General features: G+C 59.5%; 2 protein-coding genes and 1 long non-coding RNA gene across 4 annotated transcripts; all 3 read right to left on the bottom strand.

Annotated features, from left to right (window-relative positions):
* Positions 1 to 309: 309 nt before the first annotated feature.
* On the bottom strand, positions 310 to 3,862 carry LOC131422758 (uncharacterized). 2 transcript variants are annotated; one of them, XR_009224143.1, is made up of 3 exons: positions 1,954 to 3,862; positions 1,488 to 1,634; positions 310 to 1,299 (listed from the first exon to the last, which is right to left on the bottom strand). It is a non-coding gene; the product is annotated as an uncharacterized LOC131422758 (long non-coding RNA). The 2 variants fall into 2 exon arrangements; XR_009224142.1 differs by having other exon boundaries at positions 1,488 to 1,631.
* A 26-nt stretch (positions 3,863 to 3,888) lies between these two features.
* Positions 3,889 to 8,500, bottom strand: LOC131422757 (testisin-like). Its single transcript, XM_058570257.1, has 7 exons — positions 8,426 to 8,500; positions 8,299 to 8,328; positions 8,183 to 8,209; positions 7,812 to 7,977; positions 6,784 to 7,067; positions 4,744 to 4,898; positions 3,889 to 4,471 (listed from the first exon to the last, which is right to left on the bottom strand). Exons 1-7 carry the CDS (start codon positions 8,490 to 8,492, stop codon positions 4,235 to 4,237), a joined length of 966 nt encoding a protein of 321 aa, XP_058426240.1. The 5' UTR covers positions 8,493 to 8,500; the 3' UTR covers positions 3,889 to 4,234.
* A 4,136-nt stretch (positions 8,501 to 12,636) lies between these two features.
* LOC131422036 (serine protease 33-like) lies at positions 12,637 to 17,839 on the bottom strand. Its single transcript, XM_058568889.1, has 6 exons — positions 17,812 to 17,839; positions 17,073 to 17,225; positions 16,403 to 16,565; positions 15,572 to 15,849; positions 13,932 to 14,098; positions 12,637 to 13,199 (listed from the first exon to the last, which is right to left on the bottom strand). The coding sequence occupies exons 1-6, from the start codon at positions 17,837 to 17,839 to the stop codon at positions 12,930 to 12,932; spliced, it is 1,059 nt and encodes a 352-aa protein (XP_058424872.1). The 3' UTR covers positions 12,637 to 12,929.
* Positions 17,840 to 18,109: the final 270 nt, after the last annotated feature.

Here is an 18,109-nt window from a genome sequence, read left to right as displayed (position 1 = left end):
GCCTCCTCCCCGTGTCTTTGTGTCTTCTTTTCTGTCTCTTCTAAGGACGCTTGTCTGGATTTACAGCCCATTCTATCTAGGATAATCTCAGGAGCCCTCCCTTAATTACATCTGCACAGACCCTTATTCTTGAGAAGGTCGCCTTCTGAGGTTCTGGGTGGACATATCTTTTTGGGGCCTGAAGTCCACCTGGGAGCCTCTCCTGGACTCCTGATCCACTGTGTCCACCTCCAAGTGCCCTGAACCCCGGCCCTGCCCCACGGAGGCCCCCGCCCCCCTCAATGATCCCCACCCGCCTCCCTCCTCTGAGAGACGCCAGCATGTCGCTGGGGTCCAGCGCCCTGAGAGAGCTGTCCTCTCTGTACCATCTCCTCGCTGTTCTCTGGAGTTTGGACGTGTCTGGAGAAGCAGGCTTGTGTGTCAGGCCCCATCCTGACCTCACCCTATCCGCCCCTCCAGCTGCCTGTCCTTGAACCTGCCTTTCCAAACAGATTCTGGAAGGATGTTCAAACGAAACCATGGTTATTTCCAGATGGTGGGATTTAGGACAGTTTTCTCTTTTCTTCTCTATTCTTTTTGGTAATCCTTAAATTATTTTATTTTTATAGTGTACCAATTTTACAAGAACAAAGTGATTACTCTTTGTAAAAATGAGACGTACTTTTTATCCTTCAAGTTCTCAAAGCATCTGGAGCGGAAGTCTTCAGTCTCAGAAGCAGAGTGGGAGGCGGGTCCCTCTTACTCTGCTGGGGGAGCGCGCTGGGGCCTGCTCAAGCTTTAAAAGCTCTTACCACATGGAGCCCGTTTGCCTACAGCGTTGCACTCATAGAAAACTTACCCTGAGACATGATTAGGAAGGTCTGCCAAAGTTTATAGATAAATATTTACATAAAGGATCATGTTTAGTGACATTTGTCAACAACCCAAGTGTCCAGTACTAAGAGATCAGCTAAAAGCGTGGCTCTGGTGATTTCTAAAAGTTTCTTCTTTAGGCCCCTTTTGTTGACTTTCGTTTTCTAACAAGAATGCATTGCTTTTAGAATCATCATAAAGCTATTTTTACTTTGCAGAGAAGTCTGGTTCTGCGATTGCGGACCATTTCTCCTGTTCTCTTAAACCGCCGCCCAGGGCAGCCGCACGATGAGGCTGAAGATGAGCAGCCCAGACGGGGCGTGTGTAAGTTCTTCTTCAAGCCCTGATCCACCTCTCACATTAAAGGGAGAAACAAATCTCCTCTGTAGGCAGGTGATCTGGATGGTGGCTTTGTGCCCGACATAGGGCTCCGTAAGGGGAGACCTCCTGGGGTGGAGAGAAAGGGAGACCCAGTGAGATGGACCTATAGAGGGAGGCTGCTCAGCCTGGAGACTGAGAATGGGGGTGATGGCTGCTGGTGGGGGGGGGGGGGCCGGGGTCATCATGACATAGAAATAAGTGCGTGGAAATATGCACTGTTTCAGGCACCGTAAGTTACCTGCATTTTCACGTACCTGCTTTACCTGGGAAACATCCAACGAGGAACCGGGGACTCCACGGCACTTCCTCACCTTAGATGGACACCTGCACAGCTTGGGCAGCGAGGTCTCAGCTCACCACTGCCCCCTTGTGTCAGATGGGGCACATGGCAGGGACAGCTGCTGAAAGGAAAGGCGATTTTCTGGAGAAAAATCCACCAGAGAAGATGGAGGATGTCAGCTCAGGGGCTCCTACCAGAGGGAGGCACCAAGGGAACGCTAACATTTACCCTATAAAAATTACGCTTTAAAAAAACTCTTATGACTCCAAGCTAAAGAAGTTCTCAAGCCTGAAGATGAAAGTTGCAGAGTTAATTGTCTTGGTAAGTTTGCTAACAAGAGAAAGCCCCTCACTGTTAACACTGGGTGGTGGGAAAACACACCACAGGGCCCTGGGCACTTATGGTCTAGCTACCCCTCTCCCAGCCTCCACCTTCCTCACCAGATAGGGCCTCCCATGTCCCACCGTGCACGTCCCCTCAGCAGTCAGAAGGACCTCCACTGTCCACCAGGTCACGGCACCCCTGCTTCACTTGTGGCGGGACAGGCAGTTCCACCGTCAGTGCCCACTGGTCATCCTGGTCACCGAGGCGTGAGCCGGGACCTGGACTGGCCCCTGCCCGTGCTCACCCAGCACCCAGGGCTCCGTGCGTCCCAGCCTCAACCATGTTTGCCTGTGTCGGCACCTGTGATGACCCCGTGCGGAGTGTTGAGGGTCCCCTGGGGCTCGCTTTCTCCCTGGTCTCGGGCACCGGCTCGTCCCAGGATGTGTCCGGGGTCGCCTGCACCTCAGGAGGGCTGGCGGGTCGCCTGAGCCAGGACGCACCCAGAGCCCATCCCTGATTCTGGGTGGGGCTGTCAGGCTTCTCCACCATGCTGGCCCTGCCATGTCACCGACCAGGAGAGCACGTGGCTGTGCAGTTCCACTGCGGCCTTGTATACCGAGCACAGACTAGGGCAGCACCATATCCTGTGCAGTCCCGGGGGACAAACGGCCTCCTTATGTTCAGCCACAGCAAACTGCGAGGCCAGCCACGTGGGAAAGTACCACAGAGCCCATGTTAGTGACACACTGTGACAGTTGTCATGAAGAACTGTAAAGGCTGTGATGTGCAGGAGTGACAGGGTGGAGGGAGCAGCAGGCCCCAAGGAAGAGACAACGTCCAGACTGAGGCCTGAAGGAAGCACAGGAGTCAACCTGGAACGAGTGTAGCATTCTAGACAGGGGGAACAGCATCTGCAAGGACCTTGAGGCACATACGAGCTGGGCACACAGGCGCCACGTGGTCAGTGTGGGTGGAGCCTGGCGTGGGGGGGAGGGTGACAGAAGGGGGGAGGGGGTGCTCAGAGGTGGGGTGCCCAGCCAGGCCAGGACCCTAGGAGCACTGGAAGCCACAGGGGGTGTGAAGTGCTGGTGGGCTTTGTTGGGTGTGGATTTGAATCCTTCCAGCTGCAGAGCTGAGGGGAGAAGGGAGGGAGGGGAAGAGGGAGAGGGAAGCGGGAGGCCAGACCAGAGGCAGTGCATGCAGGCCTGAGTGAGCTGGTGGAGGAGCAAGGGGAGAAGAGGCCACAGTGCCTGGGGGGGAGGACATCTGTCTTATTTATGGCTGCTCACCAGTGTTTGCTGACCTTCCATTTTGGGGAAGCAGAACCCCCTCCAGCCTGCTCCCTGGGCTCACAGGTGAGCAGAGGGTTTGCTTCAGGTGATGCCTTTTCCATGGGGGGTGTTGTGGGGGGAGTGGGGTTGGGGGAGGAATCCAGACCTCCCAGAGCTTCTCACACTTTCCTGCGCTCACAGCACTGGGGGAGCTTGTGAAAATGCAGGTCCGCCTGAGCAGCTCCGAGCTGCCCCTGAGTCTGCCACACTGGCCTGGTTCCTTGGCCACGCTGAGGCCGGGTTCTAGGACCCCAATGCAGGGCCAGACACGCTGGAGCTGCTCCGTCCACGCAGGCCACCTGAGGGCGCTGCGGCAGCTCCCCAGGCACTGAGCCCCCTCCCGGGGCCTGGTCCACCCGCGCCCCCACGACCACCCTCCACCCACGGGCGGTCAGGAGAGAAACGCCTATACCCAGCGTCCTTGTCCTCCAGGGGGCCGATGCTGAGGCGCGTGCCCTGGGGTTCTCAGAGGGCCCAGCAGGACTGTGCCTCAGTTGCCCACAATGGTAACCTCCTCGTTTGGCAAACGTCATCGGGTTTCTTCCCTCCCTGCCTCGGTTTCCCCACTCCTCCCTGGGGCTTTTAGTATCACCTCCCAAATAAACTACCTGCACCCCAGTCCTGGTCCTAGGTTGGCCTCTGCGGGACAGTGGTGAGACCAGGAGCGTCTGGCGTCTGTGTGATGGGGAGCACCAGCCTGAGCCTGGGGGCGCTCGGGGCTGTCCTCCACAGCACCCCCACTCCAGTCCTCCTAGCCCCCAGGGACCTGGCGCTACTAACGTCCTTCCCTAAACTATCTTTCTGACTGAACTGACCCGAGAGGGTTCTGCTGTTTGCAACCAAAACCTGTACAGTGCAGACGGTGGAGGAAGATTTAGGAGCCGGGGACAGGTCCTGGGATGGCCGGGACATGGGTGACTGACGGAGCTGTCCAGGAGGCCCTCAGGTCCACAGATGCTCTGCAGGGCATCAAACTGAACATGCACATGTGTTTATTAGGAAGGGGACGGAAGGGGACTGGGCCTGACCCAGCAGATGGCCCCGACTCTCAGAGGCTCTGTTGGGCTCAGGCCGGGTACAGGAGTGGGGTAGCCCAGAGCAGAGCGAGGGGCAGCAGCAGCTGCGTTGGGTCCGGCTTGGGTGTGCCACGGGCCATCAGTGTCCGGATCCAGCGGAAATGCCTACTGACGTCAGTGTAGACCCCGGGCCGGTTGGGCCTCCCACAGCCCACTCCCCAGCTCACGATTCCAACCTGAATCCACAGGCCTCTCTCCTCGCAGGCCAAGGGTCCACCCGAGTCACCCTGGGGAGCAGTGTGGGTGAGCCCCGGGCGGGGCGAGACAGGAGGGGTTAGCAGAGGGGCTGTGGGGCTGGACAGACTGGGTGCAAATCCCATTCCTCCCCTGGAGCCAGCCAAGTCTGTTCCTGCATCTCTAAAGGGGCAATGGTCTCCACCCCCCAGGGTCGCCCTGAGGACCAAAGGAGGTACAGGGACACAGGCCGCTCTCAGGCCCAGGGCTGGGTGGAGGGATGCTGGGCCCAGAAGCCCCTGGCTGGGGTGGGAGGGGCACTCACGAAGCAGGCATCCTTGCCACCTTCAGCATCGCCGGCACAGACCATGTCTCCCCAGATGTCAAGGCGGAAAGCAGGCTGTTTGTAGAGGTAGTTGCACATGGTGGTGTTTATGATGCCGACCTGCACCTCCTGGAGGACGTAGGGAGCCGGCAGCACTGCCGAGGAGTTGAGGGGACAGAGAGAGATGGCCTTCTGAGCCCCTCCTCTGCCATCTGGTTGGGAGGAATGGCTTAGGGTACGACGGGGGTGGGGAGGGTTGGCCCTGGGACACCCACAGGGCCTGGGCCATTGCTCCTGATGAGTCCTCGGCGCTAGCCCACAGCCAGCACATGGTGGGTGATGAACAATCTCACAGAAGGACCCAGTGGAGGGACAGGCGCTTACGGCTCCTCCCTGAGACTTGGTTTCCCTGCAGTAGCCCAGGATGCAGACAGTCAGGACCCGCCTTCAGGGAAGGAGAGACTGGGGAGGACGGCCCTCCCCCGCCCCAGGCAAAGCACCACGGAAGTGGCGGAGCCACCACGAGCCCAGGTCTGTGGATTCCCAAGTCTGGGCCCCCATCACCACCTCATCCTACAGGGGACAAGGACACTAACATGGAAGCTGATGTGTAGACAGAGCCTCCTGGTGGCCAGGCACTCTGCCAAGCCCTCGTGTAGGAATACTTTTAAACCTCGGAGCCACCCTATGAGGTGGGAACCATTATCGCCCCACTTTACAGATGGGGAAGCTGGGACACAGTTAGCTGAAGTGCCTTGCCCAAGGTCTCCCAGCTAGCACACGGCAGAGCTAAAGTTACCCCAGGCAGGGGGGCTGCAGAAGGCGCTTCCTACTTGTGAGAATGAGTGGAGCCTGGGGTTGTATGTGCCCACCTGCCAACTTTGGGCCAGGATGGGAGGGGGCAGAGTCTGCCTGGCTAGGCCCCCTGGCTCATATCCATTCAGGCCTTTGGGCCCAGGGAGGTCTGCAGGAGGGGCACTTTATCCAGCCCCTTCTAGGGGAAGGGAAAGGACCCCAACTCAAGAGGGAGGCAGGTCTAGTGTTGACTTCTCTGTCCCCCCTGCCAATTCCACCGTGTGACCTTAGGGACACATTACCCTCTCTGGGCCAGTGAGCCCTTGCTTCTCCACTGAGTCCTTCTGGGGCCTTGGGCGAGTCCCATACCTCTCAGTTTCCTCATTTATAAAGTAGGTATGAAGACGTCCCAGCCTCATCTGTACGTACGCTCCAGAAGGAAGAGAAACCTTGCCCTGCTCACTCCTGAGTCCCTAGAGCCTAGAACAGCGCTGGGCACCCAGCGTGCCCGCCAGGAGCTTTCTCTGTTGTTACTGCTGCTATTAAGGGAGATGCAGGAAGGGCCAGGCCAGGGAGCAGTGGAAGGGGCATCCAGGTGGAGGGACCACGCCCATTTGTGGGACTAGGGCCCCCAGGGCACCTCTGGGGAGGCTGTGTCCAGTGGTTTCAGGGATTCATGGTGAGAGGTAAGCAGGTGGCAGCTCATGCCCACCCAAGGACTTGCAGAGATTTAGTGGGAGCCGAGGTTTGAGGATGGCTTGGAATTTCGAGGACAGAGAAGCAGGCTCAGCACTCCAGGAGAGAGGCCACCATGGCAGATTCGGGAGGGATGAAGGAGCCAGGGAGGGGGGCAGGACGGCTGTGGGGTGGGGAGCGTCCACGGTGAGGTGGGAAGAACACATGGATGAATCAACCCCTGAGGCCTTTCTGACACAGCCCCCAACAACCCCCAACACCCCTGCAGGCTGGGGAGTGCAGTCTGGAGCCCAGCTGGTCTCCCTCTCCACCTGGCTTCCGGCTCACAGTCTCTGGAAGGGAGAGGAACTCAGCGTGGTACAGAGGTCCTGCCGTTTCGCGGGGAGCAGGAGCAGAAAGCAGGTGAGGAGAGAATGCTGAGCCGGCCAAAGGAGGGGCCCAGCTATACACGGACCAAGGGGGGGGCTGCTGTGGCTGGTGCCGCCCGAACAGGGGGACAAGGGTAACGCCTCCCTCCCCTGCCCCAGCCCCGTCTGTCCCCGGCCTCACTGTGTTCTTCTTGGATGTCCCCCCAGCCGGTCACCCAGCAGTCAGTCCGGTTCTGGAACTCGGCAGAGGAGGCCAGGACACAGATGGGCCGGATGTACTTATTGTAGGTGACGGAGGAGGAGAGCTTCAGCATGGCGATGTCGTAGGCTGTAGGCCCCAGATACGAGGGACTCAAAACGATCTCCTCCACCTGATATCGGTTATAGTAGGCCTGCAGGTTCCAGATAGATGGTGCGGCAGACAGCTCCCCAAACTGGACCGTCCACTCATAGGGATCCTTGTTCCTGGCAGCAGAGGAGAGGGGTCAGGGGTCCTCAAAGGAGGGTGGGCCACCTCAGCACATCTGGGCCGGCTCCATGAGGTGAGACCGCCGGGGTTGCTATTGGGGCTCAGCCTGGACGCCGTTAGCAGCTCTTCTTAGGGACCAAAGCCTCCAGTGGAGAAATGGTGAGAGGCCGGAGAGGCCACAACCAAAGTCCCAGACCCTGGGGACAGTGGGGGGGGGGCAGGAGGGTGCCTCCCTCTGCCTCTCTCTCATCTGGCCAGTCTCTCAACCAGCCCCTCACCTCCAGAAGCCATCCTAAGAAAACAACGAGCAGATGCTTGGGTGCCAAAGGGGACACTCAGCAGGGTGGAATCAAAACAGCTTCCATGGTGACTGTCGCCCCCAGCCAGGCTCTGTGCCCAGCACTTACCCACCTCAGCTCATTCCTCCCATCCCTGGTACACCTCCACTGGGAGGTGGGATGAGGAAGGTGAAGGCTGATGGTGCCATTTGCAGAGAACAGAAAACAAGAGAGAAAAGAAAAGAACAAGACACCAATGTGCACGGGAATGTTTGGGAAGAAAGTTTTGGAAGAAATTGAACTGAGTTCCCTCCACGGGCACTAATGGGAACTCCTGTGGGTGTAATCGGCTGCCCCCAGGCTTGGGACTCAGGAGAAAAGGAGGGCCGCATCCGCGTGCACGCAGGTCCCGGTGCAGCCCCAGGACCCCCCCGGTCAGCGGGCGACCAGCCCCAGACTCACGTTTGGAAGCAGTGCGCGGCCGAGAGCACCCAGCGGCGGCTGAGCAGGCTCGCTCCGCAGTGATGGGAGCCCCATAGGCGCAGGCTGCCCATCCACGGCCAGCGCCCGCGCACCGAGTCCTTTCCACCCACCACGCGTGTCGGGACGTTCCGTTGGCCACAGGGCCCTGAGACGGACAGACGGACACGCGGCTGAGCCGCAGGAAACAGGCCCACCCCGCGTGCCCTCGCCCTTTGGGGTGCGCGAAGGGAAGGGGCTCCCCAGGAAACCGCGCACGTGCTGGGGTCGTCACCCTACGAAGGGGACGCTGGGAGCCCTCCCCACCTGGTCCGCAGGTGCCCGCCCCTTTCCCCCAGGGGCCCATCAGTTACATGTGAGCACCGACGAGTTCTCGAAACCTGGAGTGGGAAAGAAAAAAGGATGAGGCACCCTTTGCGCTCCGGCCCAGGTGCCCTACGCAGAGAAGCGCGTGTCCTGGGCGCCTTACCTGGAAACAGCACGTCCTGATCCTTCAACTCTGAGGGGAAGCGAGAAAGTAAGCTCCCCTGGGTCTCCACGTGCTCCATCCTCCCCCAACACCCCTCGCTCGGCCGGCAGCCCCCGCCTGAGCTCACCCCGCCTCCCGAGTTCGACTCCCACCAACAGCTGCGCCAGCAGCAGCGCCCCGACCCGCACGTCCATGGCCTCCTCTCCCGGCTGCTAACTTGGCGCCCCCTCTGCTTCCGCCTGCTCCAGGGCCCCCTGGGGGCGCCCCCTGGGGGAGAGGGAGCGACAGGAATCCTGGCCGCCACCTTCTCCCAGCTCGCCCTCGCTGGGTCCTAGGGCTGTTGGGGAACATCACACTTCACAGTGCCCCAGCTTTGAGCTCCTGCTGGGCTGGGTCGCCCAATCACACCCCTTGGGATGGCCCAGGCACCAGCGCACCCAAACAAACCCTTTCTTGCCTGCAACCCTGAGGTTCTGGCTGCCCCTTTGCTACCCACTCCTTCCTCCAGGAACGACTAGGGACCTGGCCCGCAGCCAGGCCTCCCCGAAGGCACGCTGATGAGTCCTCCTTGAGTGCGCATTGGAGGCCTAGCAGTGTGGGGCTGAGCCAGGAAGAGAAGCTCCCTCACAGCACTTTCTTGGGGAAATGACGGCCTTGGGTCTTGTCCTCCCTGGGCCTACAGGCAGGCTAGTCCCAGCCTGCCCTGGCTGCCCCCTGGCAGCAGGCCCAGCCCCTCCCATCACCTTCCTCCAGATTAAATCTTGAAAGTTGAATGGGCCTTTCACAAACTTTTTTGCCCCGGGGTTTTGTGGGGGAGGAAATGGCCGAAATGGGAGAGACACCACTAGGCTGTCCATCCCAGTGTCTCTGTGAACAGTGACTCTCCAGATGGGGGTCCCTGGAGGGCTGTGCCTGCTCGGTGCCCCTCTGGGTGTCCTGAACACCACCAGGGCCGAGGTGGGGTTCATGGAGCGATGAGTTTCCCAGCATTGGCTTCTGGGGCTCCCTCCACAGCCTGGAACTCTCAGGCAGTATCTACTCTGTGGGAGCCCTGGGTTTTGGCCCAGCCCCAGCGGCACCCCCAGCAGGGCCTGGGTGGTGACTGTCGCGGGAATCAACTGCCGGCGGCAAGGGCAGGCAGAGCCAGGGTCTCTGCCTGGAGCTGGGGGGAAGAGGGTTCCAGATAATATCCTCGATCCGGGGCACATTGAGGGAGACGCTGGGGAGACAGCGGGCACTTGGTGACTACAGAACCTTCTCCAGAGGATGAAGTCCTCTGTTACCACGCCTCCTTGACTGCACACACTGGTATGACCCCCTGCCAAGTCACCCTGCAGAGAGAGGGGCTGTGGGCGTGGGCTCGGGCTGGCAGACTCAGGGGCAGAATGGGTCCCAGGGTGAGGCCAGGGACTGGGTCCTGGGGCACGGCGAGGGGGCGAGTTTTCCCTAAAATGGTCCTTTGGCATCGCAGCATTTGTGACTGGCCAGTCTCCTGGGAGCTTCGGGCGGTCAGGGCCAAGGGTGGCTCACTGTCCAAGAGGCAGCGCCAGAAACCACCCCCTGGTGCCGTCGGGAGGCCCAGGGAGGCCCTTCTCCACTGCGGCCTGAGGGATCGCTTAAGCTGCAGGTCCTGCCGAAAACCCTCAGGGCTCCCTGCGGCCCTTGAAAGCCGCTTCCTCTAGCTCTCTCCCTCTTCTGACCACCTGCCTGTCCCCTCCCCCTGCCATCCTTTCCTAGTGAGCTTCAAGCTTGCTCCTGGCCGTGGGGCAGCCTCTCCCTGCAGACTCCTCTCCCAGACAGTCACGTGGTGGGCTTCTTCATGGCATTCAAGAGATAAAAGCGAGATGAGAACAAGACCAGAGTCGAGGTGATGGTTACCATGACCACCTCAAGTCTGAACTATGGGCAGAAATGAAAAATGACGTTTTAACCTTGACTGTCACCAGATGGCCGGAGAACAATGCAGTCGTCTTGCCCCCCAGTGAGGACAGTTAGAGGGCCCCGGGCAGGAGATCCGCTGTAGCTGGAAGGACTGGCCTCAGAGCCGGACTCAGCCTTAACTGTGCACACTCTGCACTTTTTGCCTTTAACCAGCCACCCCCGGGGGTCACCTATCCACTCGAGGGTTGAGGTATACTTCCCTGGTTTGCAAATCTTTTAATAAAGCCTCTCTTTTCTTTAAAACTTATCTTTTCCTGGTAAAGCTGCACATTTCAGCTGACACAAGTCTAACATCACCTCCTCAGCAGGGCTTTCCCTGTTCCTCCCATCTAAAGCAAACCCCATACACCCCCACCGACTGCCCGTCTTGCTGCCGTGTGTTATTTTCTTCCCAGAACGTAGCAATATCCAAAATGATCTTGTTTGGTTGTTTGTGCCTGTGGCTGTCGGCTGCCCCCAAGGACCATGTGACACCCTTGGTGAATGTTTGTGGAATGGAAGGGTTGATGGAGGAGGAAAGGAAGGGAGGGGTGGGGAAAGGAGGTGTGTGGGCTGGCAGAGGTTCCGGGGGTTGGGGGCTCTGGCTCGGGAGGTCCCAGTCGTCACTGTCATAGAGGCACCTGCTGTGGAGGAGACAGCGGGGGAAGGTCAGTGGCCCAGGAGTGGCCCTGACATGGGCTTCACCAGGTGGCCCCTCGAGGCCCCTTGGGGAATGTCAGCTCTTTGGAATCCAGAGACAGCATCTGCAAGGCTCAGGGAGGCCTTCAGAGGTCACCGGGGCCCCTCCAGGTAGGTGAGGCGTAGCATGTCCTCCCATCCCTCCCTCGTCCACACTGTCACACCTGGCTGCTACCCCACAAGGTCCCCATAGGAGAAGAAGCCTGGAGAAGGCGGGCAGCAGTTGGAGTCCATGTCCATGGCTGCACGTGCGGGAGGGGTCTCCTGGGCGAGGATGGAGGGGCTCACACGCCCCCTCCTGGGAGCAGCCCAGCTGGTTACCCAGCAGTGCATCCTGGAGGGCACATGTCAGATACAGGCAGTGTCTGGAGCCTTGGGTGCATGGGGACCGCAGTGATGTCCCGGGTGGTCAGCTCACAGCTGTAGTCCGGATGCTGCTGGGGACCAAGTACAGGCTCCTTTCCTCCAGGCTTGGCCGTGAGTACAAGGAGCGCGCTGTAATGCCCGCGTCCAGGGGCCCGTGGCCGCCCTTAGCCACCCCCCCATCCTACCTGCAGGGCTGCTCCCTGTTTCCACCCAGCTACCCCTCACCCTGGCTAGGCCCAGGGACCCAAGGTGCCTCCCAAGCTGTCCAGCAATCAGGCAACAGCCCTGGAGGCAGACAGCAGTGACAGGGACGCGTGGGCCCCATGTATCCAGAGAAGGCTCCAGGGAGGGGTACACGGGTTCAGGTGAGCTAGGCAGCAAGGACAAGGGACACTGTGGAGAAAGCCCTGGAGAGTGACATGTGAAGGACAGGTGGGAGCTGCAAAGGGTGGAGAGTCCTTGGCAGGCTGCCTGAGGGTGGAGGGAGCTGTTGAAGGGCATGACCACTGGGCTCAGCCGTGGTGGGGAGGGCCAGACACAGGTGGGAGTGTCCCGGGATGGAGGCTGAGGCCCCACCCAAAGGGGCTCAGCCCGCCCTTCCCACCTCCCGTCTCCTCTGCATAGTGGCCCACAGGGGCCCCCACTCACACCCTTGCCCCTGCCTGAGCTCCCAACCCTGTGCTCCCTTCTCCAGCTGCCGGCTTACTCATCTCCAGCCAGTTCCCTGTCTTCCCCAAGAGATTGCGGCTGGGAAGAAGGAGAGAGATGGAGAGCAGGCTCAGCCTGGTCCTGGCCTTCGCCATGACCCTGGGATCCACCCCCAGCCCTGCCATGACCCTGGGACCCCCAGACCTGCCCATGACCCTGGGATCCACCCCCAGCCCTGCCATGATCCCAGGACCCCAGGCCTGCCCATGACCCTGGGATCCACCCCCAGCCCTGCCATGACCCTGGGACCCCCAGGCCTGCCATGACCCTGGGATTCACACCCAGCCCTGCCATGACCCCAGGACCTCCAGGACGTGTTGCTCTGCCATCCCCTGAGCCGAGGGACAGGGCTACTGGAGAGAATGGGCTCAGGCAAGCTGGGGAGCTTGCACCCTTCAGTTTCCCTGTCTGAAAAATGGAGATAATAGAAATGTGTGCCTCACAGGGCTCCTGTGAGCATCCAGTGACACCCTGAGGGCAAAACTCCCACACACGGTAGATACTCTCAAATGTACACTTCCGGGGTTCCAAGGCACAGGGAGGATCACCCAGGGGGAGGAATGTCCTTCTGCCAACTCATCTTTATTGCCTCTCAGACAGACACGCCTGCAAAGGCACCAGCCCAGCAGCCGGGCTGGACTCCCCAGTTCCAAGAGCCCAGAAACTCCCACGGGAATCCCTGAGCGTGGGAGCACCCTGGGACTCAGCCTTGGATGGTGGGCGTGGAGCAGGCAACAGTAGGCTCTGTCCCTGGGGGTCCCCAGGCCGGCAGGGAGGGTGAGAGGGCAACTTAGGGCCCATGGGGGACGTGAGAGGCTGACTAGGGGGGATTTGGGGAGGGGTCCCTGCAAGAAGCCGCCTCCTGCACTCCTGGCAGGGAGCTGAGAGAGAGATGAGTTTGGAATGTAGGGGCTGAGGCTGCAGGGCTTGCCGCCAGGTTAGACAAGCCCCAGGGAGTCGGGGGTGCCCCCCAGGGGTCCCAGAAGCAACAGCAGGGCAGAGAAGAAGATCCCAGCAAGGCCTGGAGAGAAGGTTCTGAGTTCTGGGGCTGAGCTCCCTATTGTGCTGGCAATCCACGGGGCGTAGAAGCTGACATTGGCATAAACACCTGGCCTCTTGGAGAGGCCGCACTCGGACCCCCAGGTCACCACCCCTGCCTGGATCCAGATGCCACCAACGTGACAGACCAGGGGGCCTCCGGAGTCACCCTGGGGAGAAAAGGAGTTCAGAAATATAGCCGCCCTCCCTACACGGTGGGAGTCTGAGGCTCACAGGGGCCCCAGTCCCACCAACTTCCCTTCAGGTCTGCTGGCCAGCTCTTGTGGACAGAGGATCGGTGGATTAGATCTTTCTGGAAGGTGGCACGAGTGGCTGGTCTGGGAATTAAGGGTGAAATTCCTGGCAGGTGCGACAAGCAGTACGATGGGAACACTCTATTCTCTAAATAAAACTGTATGTTTCAGAGGATGGGCTCTGAGGAGCACTTCTGTGTTGCTAAGAACGCTGTCTGCTTCGTTTTGGATGAAAAAAATCTGTTTGAGACGAAGCAATACTAAGAGGTGAGGTGAGAGAAAGCGTGTTTTGCTTACAAGAGAGGACAAGGAAAGACAAGGCCGACCCAGTCTAGAAGGGACCTGCTCTCAGGAAAATTTGTTCAAAGGCTCTGAGTGTTGTTTTCTGGAAAGAAAAAAGAAATTTCTGGCCCCAAAGGGAAAGACTTAGGGACAGGGAATGGTCCCAGTTCGCCGAAACACAGCTATAGGTACTGCGTGTTCCGACAATATTTGTATGATCGTTGAAAGAGAGACAGGGTCCAGGGACATTTTTTTTCTTTTTGAATTGCCGCTTGTGTCTTAACCAATGTTGCCCGCCTCTGCCCTAGGGGGCCCCAGTGGTGATGGGGAGTGGGAGACCCGGCCCCCACTGGGGTGCTTGCTCACCCCGCAGGCATCCTTCTCGCCTTCCTCGAAGCCGGCACACAGCATGTCCTCAAGGATGATGGGCTCCTGGCTGGGGACGTCGGAGTTCTCATGGTAGTAGGCGTCACAGGTCTGGGCATCGATGAGGGGCACCTCCAGCTCCTTCAGGGTGAAGGGAGGAGGGAGCGCTGGGGTGGGGAGCAGAGAGCAGAGCTCAGAGGGGAGGTGGCCGCCTCCTGGCTCTCAGCTGGCTTGTCCCTACTCGCCCACACTCGGGTGGGCCACTGACAAGAAGCCGTTTCCGCGTGTCGCTCCGCCGCTTCCCGAGGAAGAGGGACCTGCGTTTGTGCTCAAGAAACCCCAACGAACAGGCCAAGGTGGTGAGGCGAGCCTGCGTTTAATGTTCAGAACTCCAGGAAGACTTGTTCCCTCTCCCCCTGGCGGGGCATGCCCAGAGGTGTGGAGGCCCCCTCGGCCTCGGCCTTCCTCCCAGCGCCTGGGGAATGGGGTGGGATGGACACGCAGTGGGGTGAGGGGCAAGAGTTGAGACCTGGTTTCAGGCCCTGGCCACAGCCATGAACTGTGATCAAGGCACTTCCACCAAATGACCCTTACCCTTCTTGGCTGCCCAAGCCTCAGGTCAAAAGTGGGTTGAATCGTGCCCCTCAAAAATTCATATCCACCCAGAACCTCAGAATGTGACCTTATTTGGAAATAGGGGCTTTGCATAGGTAATTAGTTAAGATGAGATCATACTGGGTTAGGGTGAGAGTGTCCTTATAAGAGAGGAAAGGAAAAAACACGGGGAGACATACAGGGACAAGGCGGTGTGAAGACGGAGGCAGAGACCGGAGTGATGCAGCCACCAGCCAAGGAGCACCAAGCATTGCCTGGAGCCACCAGAAGCTGGAAGAGACAAGGAAGGATTCCCTCCTGGGGCCTTCAGAGGGAGCATGGCCCTGCCGACAGCTTGATTTCAGACTTGTAGCCTCCTGAATCGGGAAGGAATACACTTCTGTTGTTTTAAGCCACCCAGTTTGTGGTCCTTTGTTACGGCAGCCCCAGGACACTGATATGAGGTGATATTACAAACATGACGATGATGACGAGGACAACAGTGGCTGACGTATTGCCCGGCCCTATTGGAAGTGCCTGAAATGCATCATTTCATGTAACCCTCACCCTGACCCCATGAGGTCGGCACTTTTGAGATCTCCACTTGCCAGAGGAGGAAACCACGCCCCACTGAGGCTGGTGGTCACCCGGCCAGGACTGAGGCCAGGCTGCAGACCCTGGCCCGTGAGGACAAGGGTGACGTGCGAGTTCTCTAACCGCATAAATGGCATGGGCACTAGCCTGTGGCGTGGTCTGGGCCCCAGGTGGGGCCAGTGTCCTGGAGCGCTCTGTGGGTCTGGCATTAATCCTTCGGTTATCGGATGCTGAGAGGACGGATTGGGGAGCCCAAGGAGGGAATGGGATGGCAGGCGGCTTCTGCATTGGCAAACGGCAGTATTTCAACGGCTCCCCCTGCTGTGGCCAAACCAGTGTGTGCGGGCTCCACCTCCGTCCTGTACGAGGGCAGCTGGCCCTAGGGAGGGTGTCAGAACTGGCCCCCACTGAGTCATCCCCACCTACCCCCACCCCGCTCTAGACGTCCTTACGTTGATTTGTGCCAATGTTCCCCCAGCCGGTGACCCAGCACGACGTGCCGTGACCCAGGGGGTCTCCAGGGCTGGGGAGACAGACCGGAAGGATGAGGTCACTGAAGGTGACGGGTGAGGCCAGCTGTACTAGGGCGATGTCCCCCCTGTTGTTTTCCTCCAAGTAGTTCGGGTGGATGATGAACTGGGCCACATCTCGGAGCTCTTGAGGATCATCGACCTGGGGGTAGGAGGAGATGGACCCCAGGAGCACCGTGTAGGCAGACAGCGGCTGTTTCCTGGGGGAGGGATAAGTCAAGGGGTTGAGAAGGCTATGCCAAGGGCCCATGGGTGGGGCTAAGTGCCATCTTGATTCGAGGGTACTAACATTACGGATGGACTTTTTTACAAGCTGAGCACATCCCAGTGGCTACCCTGCATGGCGCCCATTACTCCCTTCGTTTGGCGGGTGAGAAACAGGCTTGGGAGGTGAAGTCACCTGTCCAAAGGCCACCTAGGTAGTGAGCAGTGGACTTGAGTCCTTGGATTCTCAAGGGACCTTCTGATTTGGGAGATTTTGGTTTCTGGGAAATGAATCATTTCTTGGAAGGTGGACAATGGGAAGGCTGGGGCTGGGGCTGTCTCCTCCCCGACTCTCTCCCCGTGCCCAGCCCGGGAACTGGGGCCATCCTGGGTGGACAAATGAGACCCTGGAGGACACGTCCCCTGTCTGTCTCCTGCCCAGGTGGGAAGGAGGCTCCTGTTCAAGTGGTGAAGGGAGGGCGTTGGGGAGGGCTGAAGGGTAGGTGCCGGCTGGCCCCAGCTCATGCTCGTGCCCCCACAGATACTCACTGGTCGAAGCAGTGGGCTGCAGTCAGCACCCAGTCCTCGGCAATCAGGGAGCCCCCACACACATGCTCTCTATCCTCCCTCAGGCTGACCTGCCACGGCCACTCACCGGACTGGGCATCCTGCCCTGACATGATGCGGCCTGACACTTGTGGGCGTCCACACACTGCAGGGTGAGTCCACAGGCCGGGTTACCGAGGTCACCTCTGGGCTCCCCTAACCCACAGACCTGCCCTCCTTTCTCCCTGCCTCTCGTGGACCCTCCTCAGGCTCAGGGAGGCGTGACCCTCTCCTTGATGGGAGAACTTGACGACCCTGGGGGGGTGCACAGCAGCTGAGCTGAGGGAGGTGGGAACTGGTGGCCTGGATTGCTCAGCGGAGCTTGGTGGAGAGAGGGGAGGTGTGGGCAGCGCAGCCGGGCTCCTGGGGAGAATCTGATGCCACTGCAGGGCCATGTGACACAGAATGTGCCTGGCCAGTGGGTTCAGGTGGGAGCCGTGAAGGCACTGAGGTCTGGGGGAGTAGATGCTGGCCCCCGAAGTCTGGGTTCCTTAGCGGACCCGCCCGAGTACAAGGCTTTAAGGGACAGGGCACCCCTCTTTATCACACACCCCTCTTATCTGGCTCTAAAACCCTGGCTCTCTTTCCTGCGGTACCCTGATACCTGTCCTACCGGAGTCCAGGTCTATCCCTGTGGCACTCGTCCAGGAGAAGTTGGATGGGAGAGCGGGGGGGCTTCCCTGAAGGGCTCCTAGGAGGAGGGAGAGCAGGGTGGCTGTGAGGGCCAGCTCCATCTTGCGCTCCCGCTGCCACTTCCGGGCTGGCTCTTGGGGTCAGAGTCCTCAGACACTCAGGAGAGGGAAAATGATTGCAGCTCCAGCCTGAGTTTCTGGGCTTGCCCTGGGGTGGGGCTGACACCTCCTCTCCTTGTCCTCAGGCCTTGGGCCCCCTCACTGCTCCTGGGCACAGGAACCGTGGCCTCTTCCACATCCTTGGCAAGACCCTCAGGGCCTTCCCTCCCCTGCCCTGGCCCTGGCATCACTTACCGTGTGCTGGCACTCTGCCAACCATGCCATATACCTCTTTGCCTGATTCCCTGGGAGTTATTATGAGCTCCATCCTCCAGCAGAGGAACTGAGACTCTGACGGTTGAATGACTTGTCCAAGGCTCTACAAGTGGCAAAGCCAGATAAATCTACTTTGCGCTCTGTACTCTGGTGCCCAGTGCCCTGGGGTCAGGGGAGTGGAACTGCAGAGTCCAGGGCACCCACCCTGCCTGCTTGGCCGTTCATTTTCAACCTGGGGCTCTCAAGGGCCTGACAGGGGACCCATTATTCACAGAGATGGAATAGCTGGAGGAGACGCGGGACTCTCAGCCTGAAAAGCGGTTGCCTCTGACATCCTGCTCTGACCATGAACAGCGGGCATCTTGACGTCCATTGCCCCTGCCCTGGTTGCAGCTGCGGCCCTGGCCCCCTGGGTCAGGGGCCTTACAGAGGCTATGTGGGCAAGAAAGGAGAGCTGACCAACCTTGGGCCCTGGGGGGAGGAAGGATGCAAGAGACCTTTCCTGATTCCTAAGGTTTTTCCACTTCTCTAAAAGGACCCTTCCTTTCTGAGCCTTCCCATCAACCTAGCCTCCAGGCAGCTCCCCCTCCAAGGACTCATTACCCCCGGAGGGCATGGTGGGTCTCTGAGCAGCCCCAAACGC

This window comes from Diceros bicornis, chromosome 26 (assembly GCF_020826845.1).
Source record: "Diceros bicornis minor isolate mBicDic1 chromosome 26, mDicBic1.mat.cur, whole genome shotgun sequence".
NCBI classification, from domain to species: Eukaryota; Metazoa; Chordata; class Mammalia; order Perissodactyla; family Rhinocerotidae; genus Diceros; species Diceros bicornis.
The sequence above is the reverse complement of the archived record's forward strand: the minus strand, read 5'-3'. Positions and strand labels throughout refer to the sequence as shown.

Bases quoted from the DNA above. Each gene is read 5' to 3' on its own strand.
- LOC131422757 (XM_058570257.1), bottom strand. From the start codon at position 8,492: ATGGACGTGCGGGTCGGGGCGCTGCTGCTGGCGCAGCTGTTGGTGGGA. The intron at 8,329-8,425 runs GTGAGCTCAGGC...GCTTCCCCTCAG, and splicing joins AGTCGAACTCGGGAGGCGGG to AGTTGAAGGATCAGGACGTG. The intron at 4,472-4,743 runs GTGAGTGCCCCT...ACTGCTCCCCAG, and splicing joins GTGGCAAGGATGCCTGCTTC to GGTGACTCGGGTGGACCCTT.
- LOC131422036 (XM_058568889.1), bottom strand. From the start codon at position 17,839: ATGGACGTCAAGATGCCCGCTGTTCATG. The intron at 17,226-17,811 runs GTCAGAGCAGGA...TCTGACCCCAAG, and splicing joins CAAGATGCCCGCTGTTCATG to AGCCAGCCCGGAAGTGGCAG. The intron at 14,099-15,571 runs GTAAGGACGTCT...TCCCCACCCCAG, and splicing joins GAACATTGGCACAAATCAAC to CGCTCCCTCCTCCCTTCACC.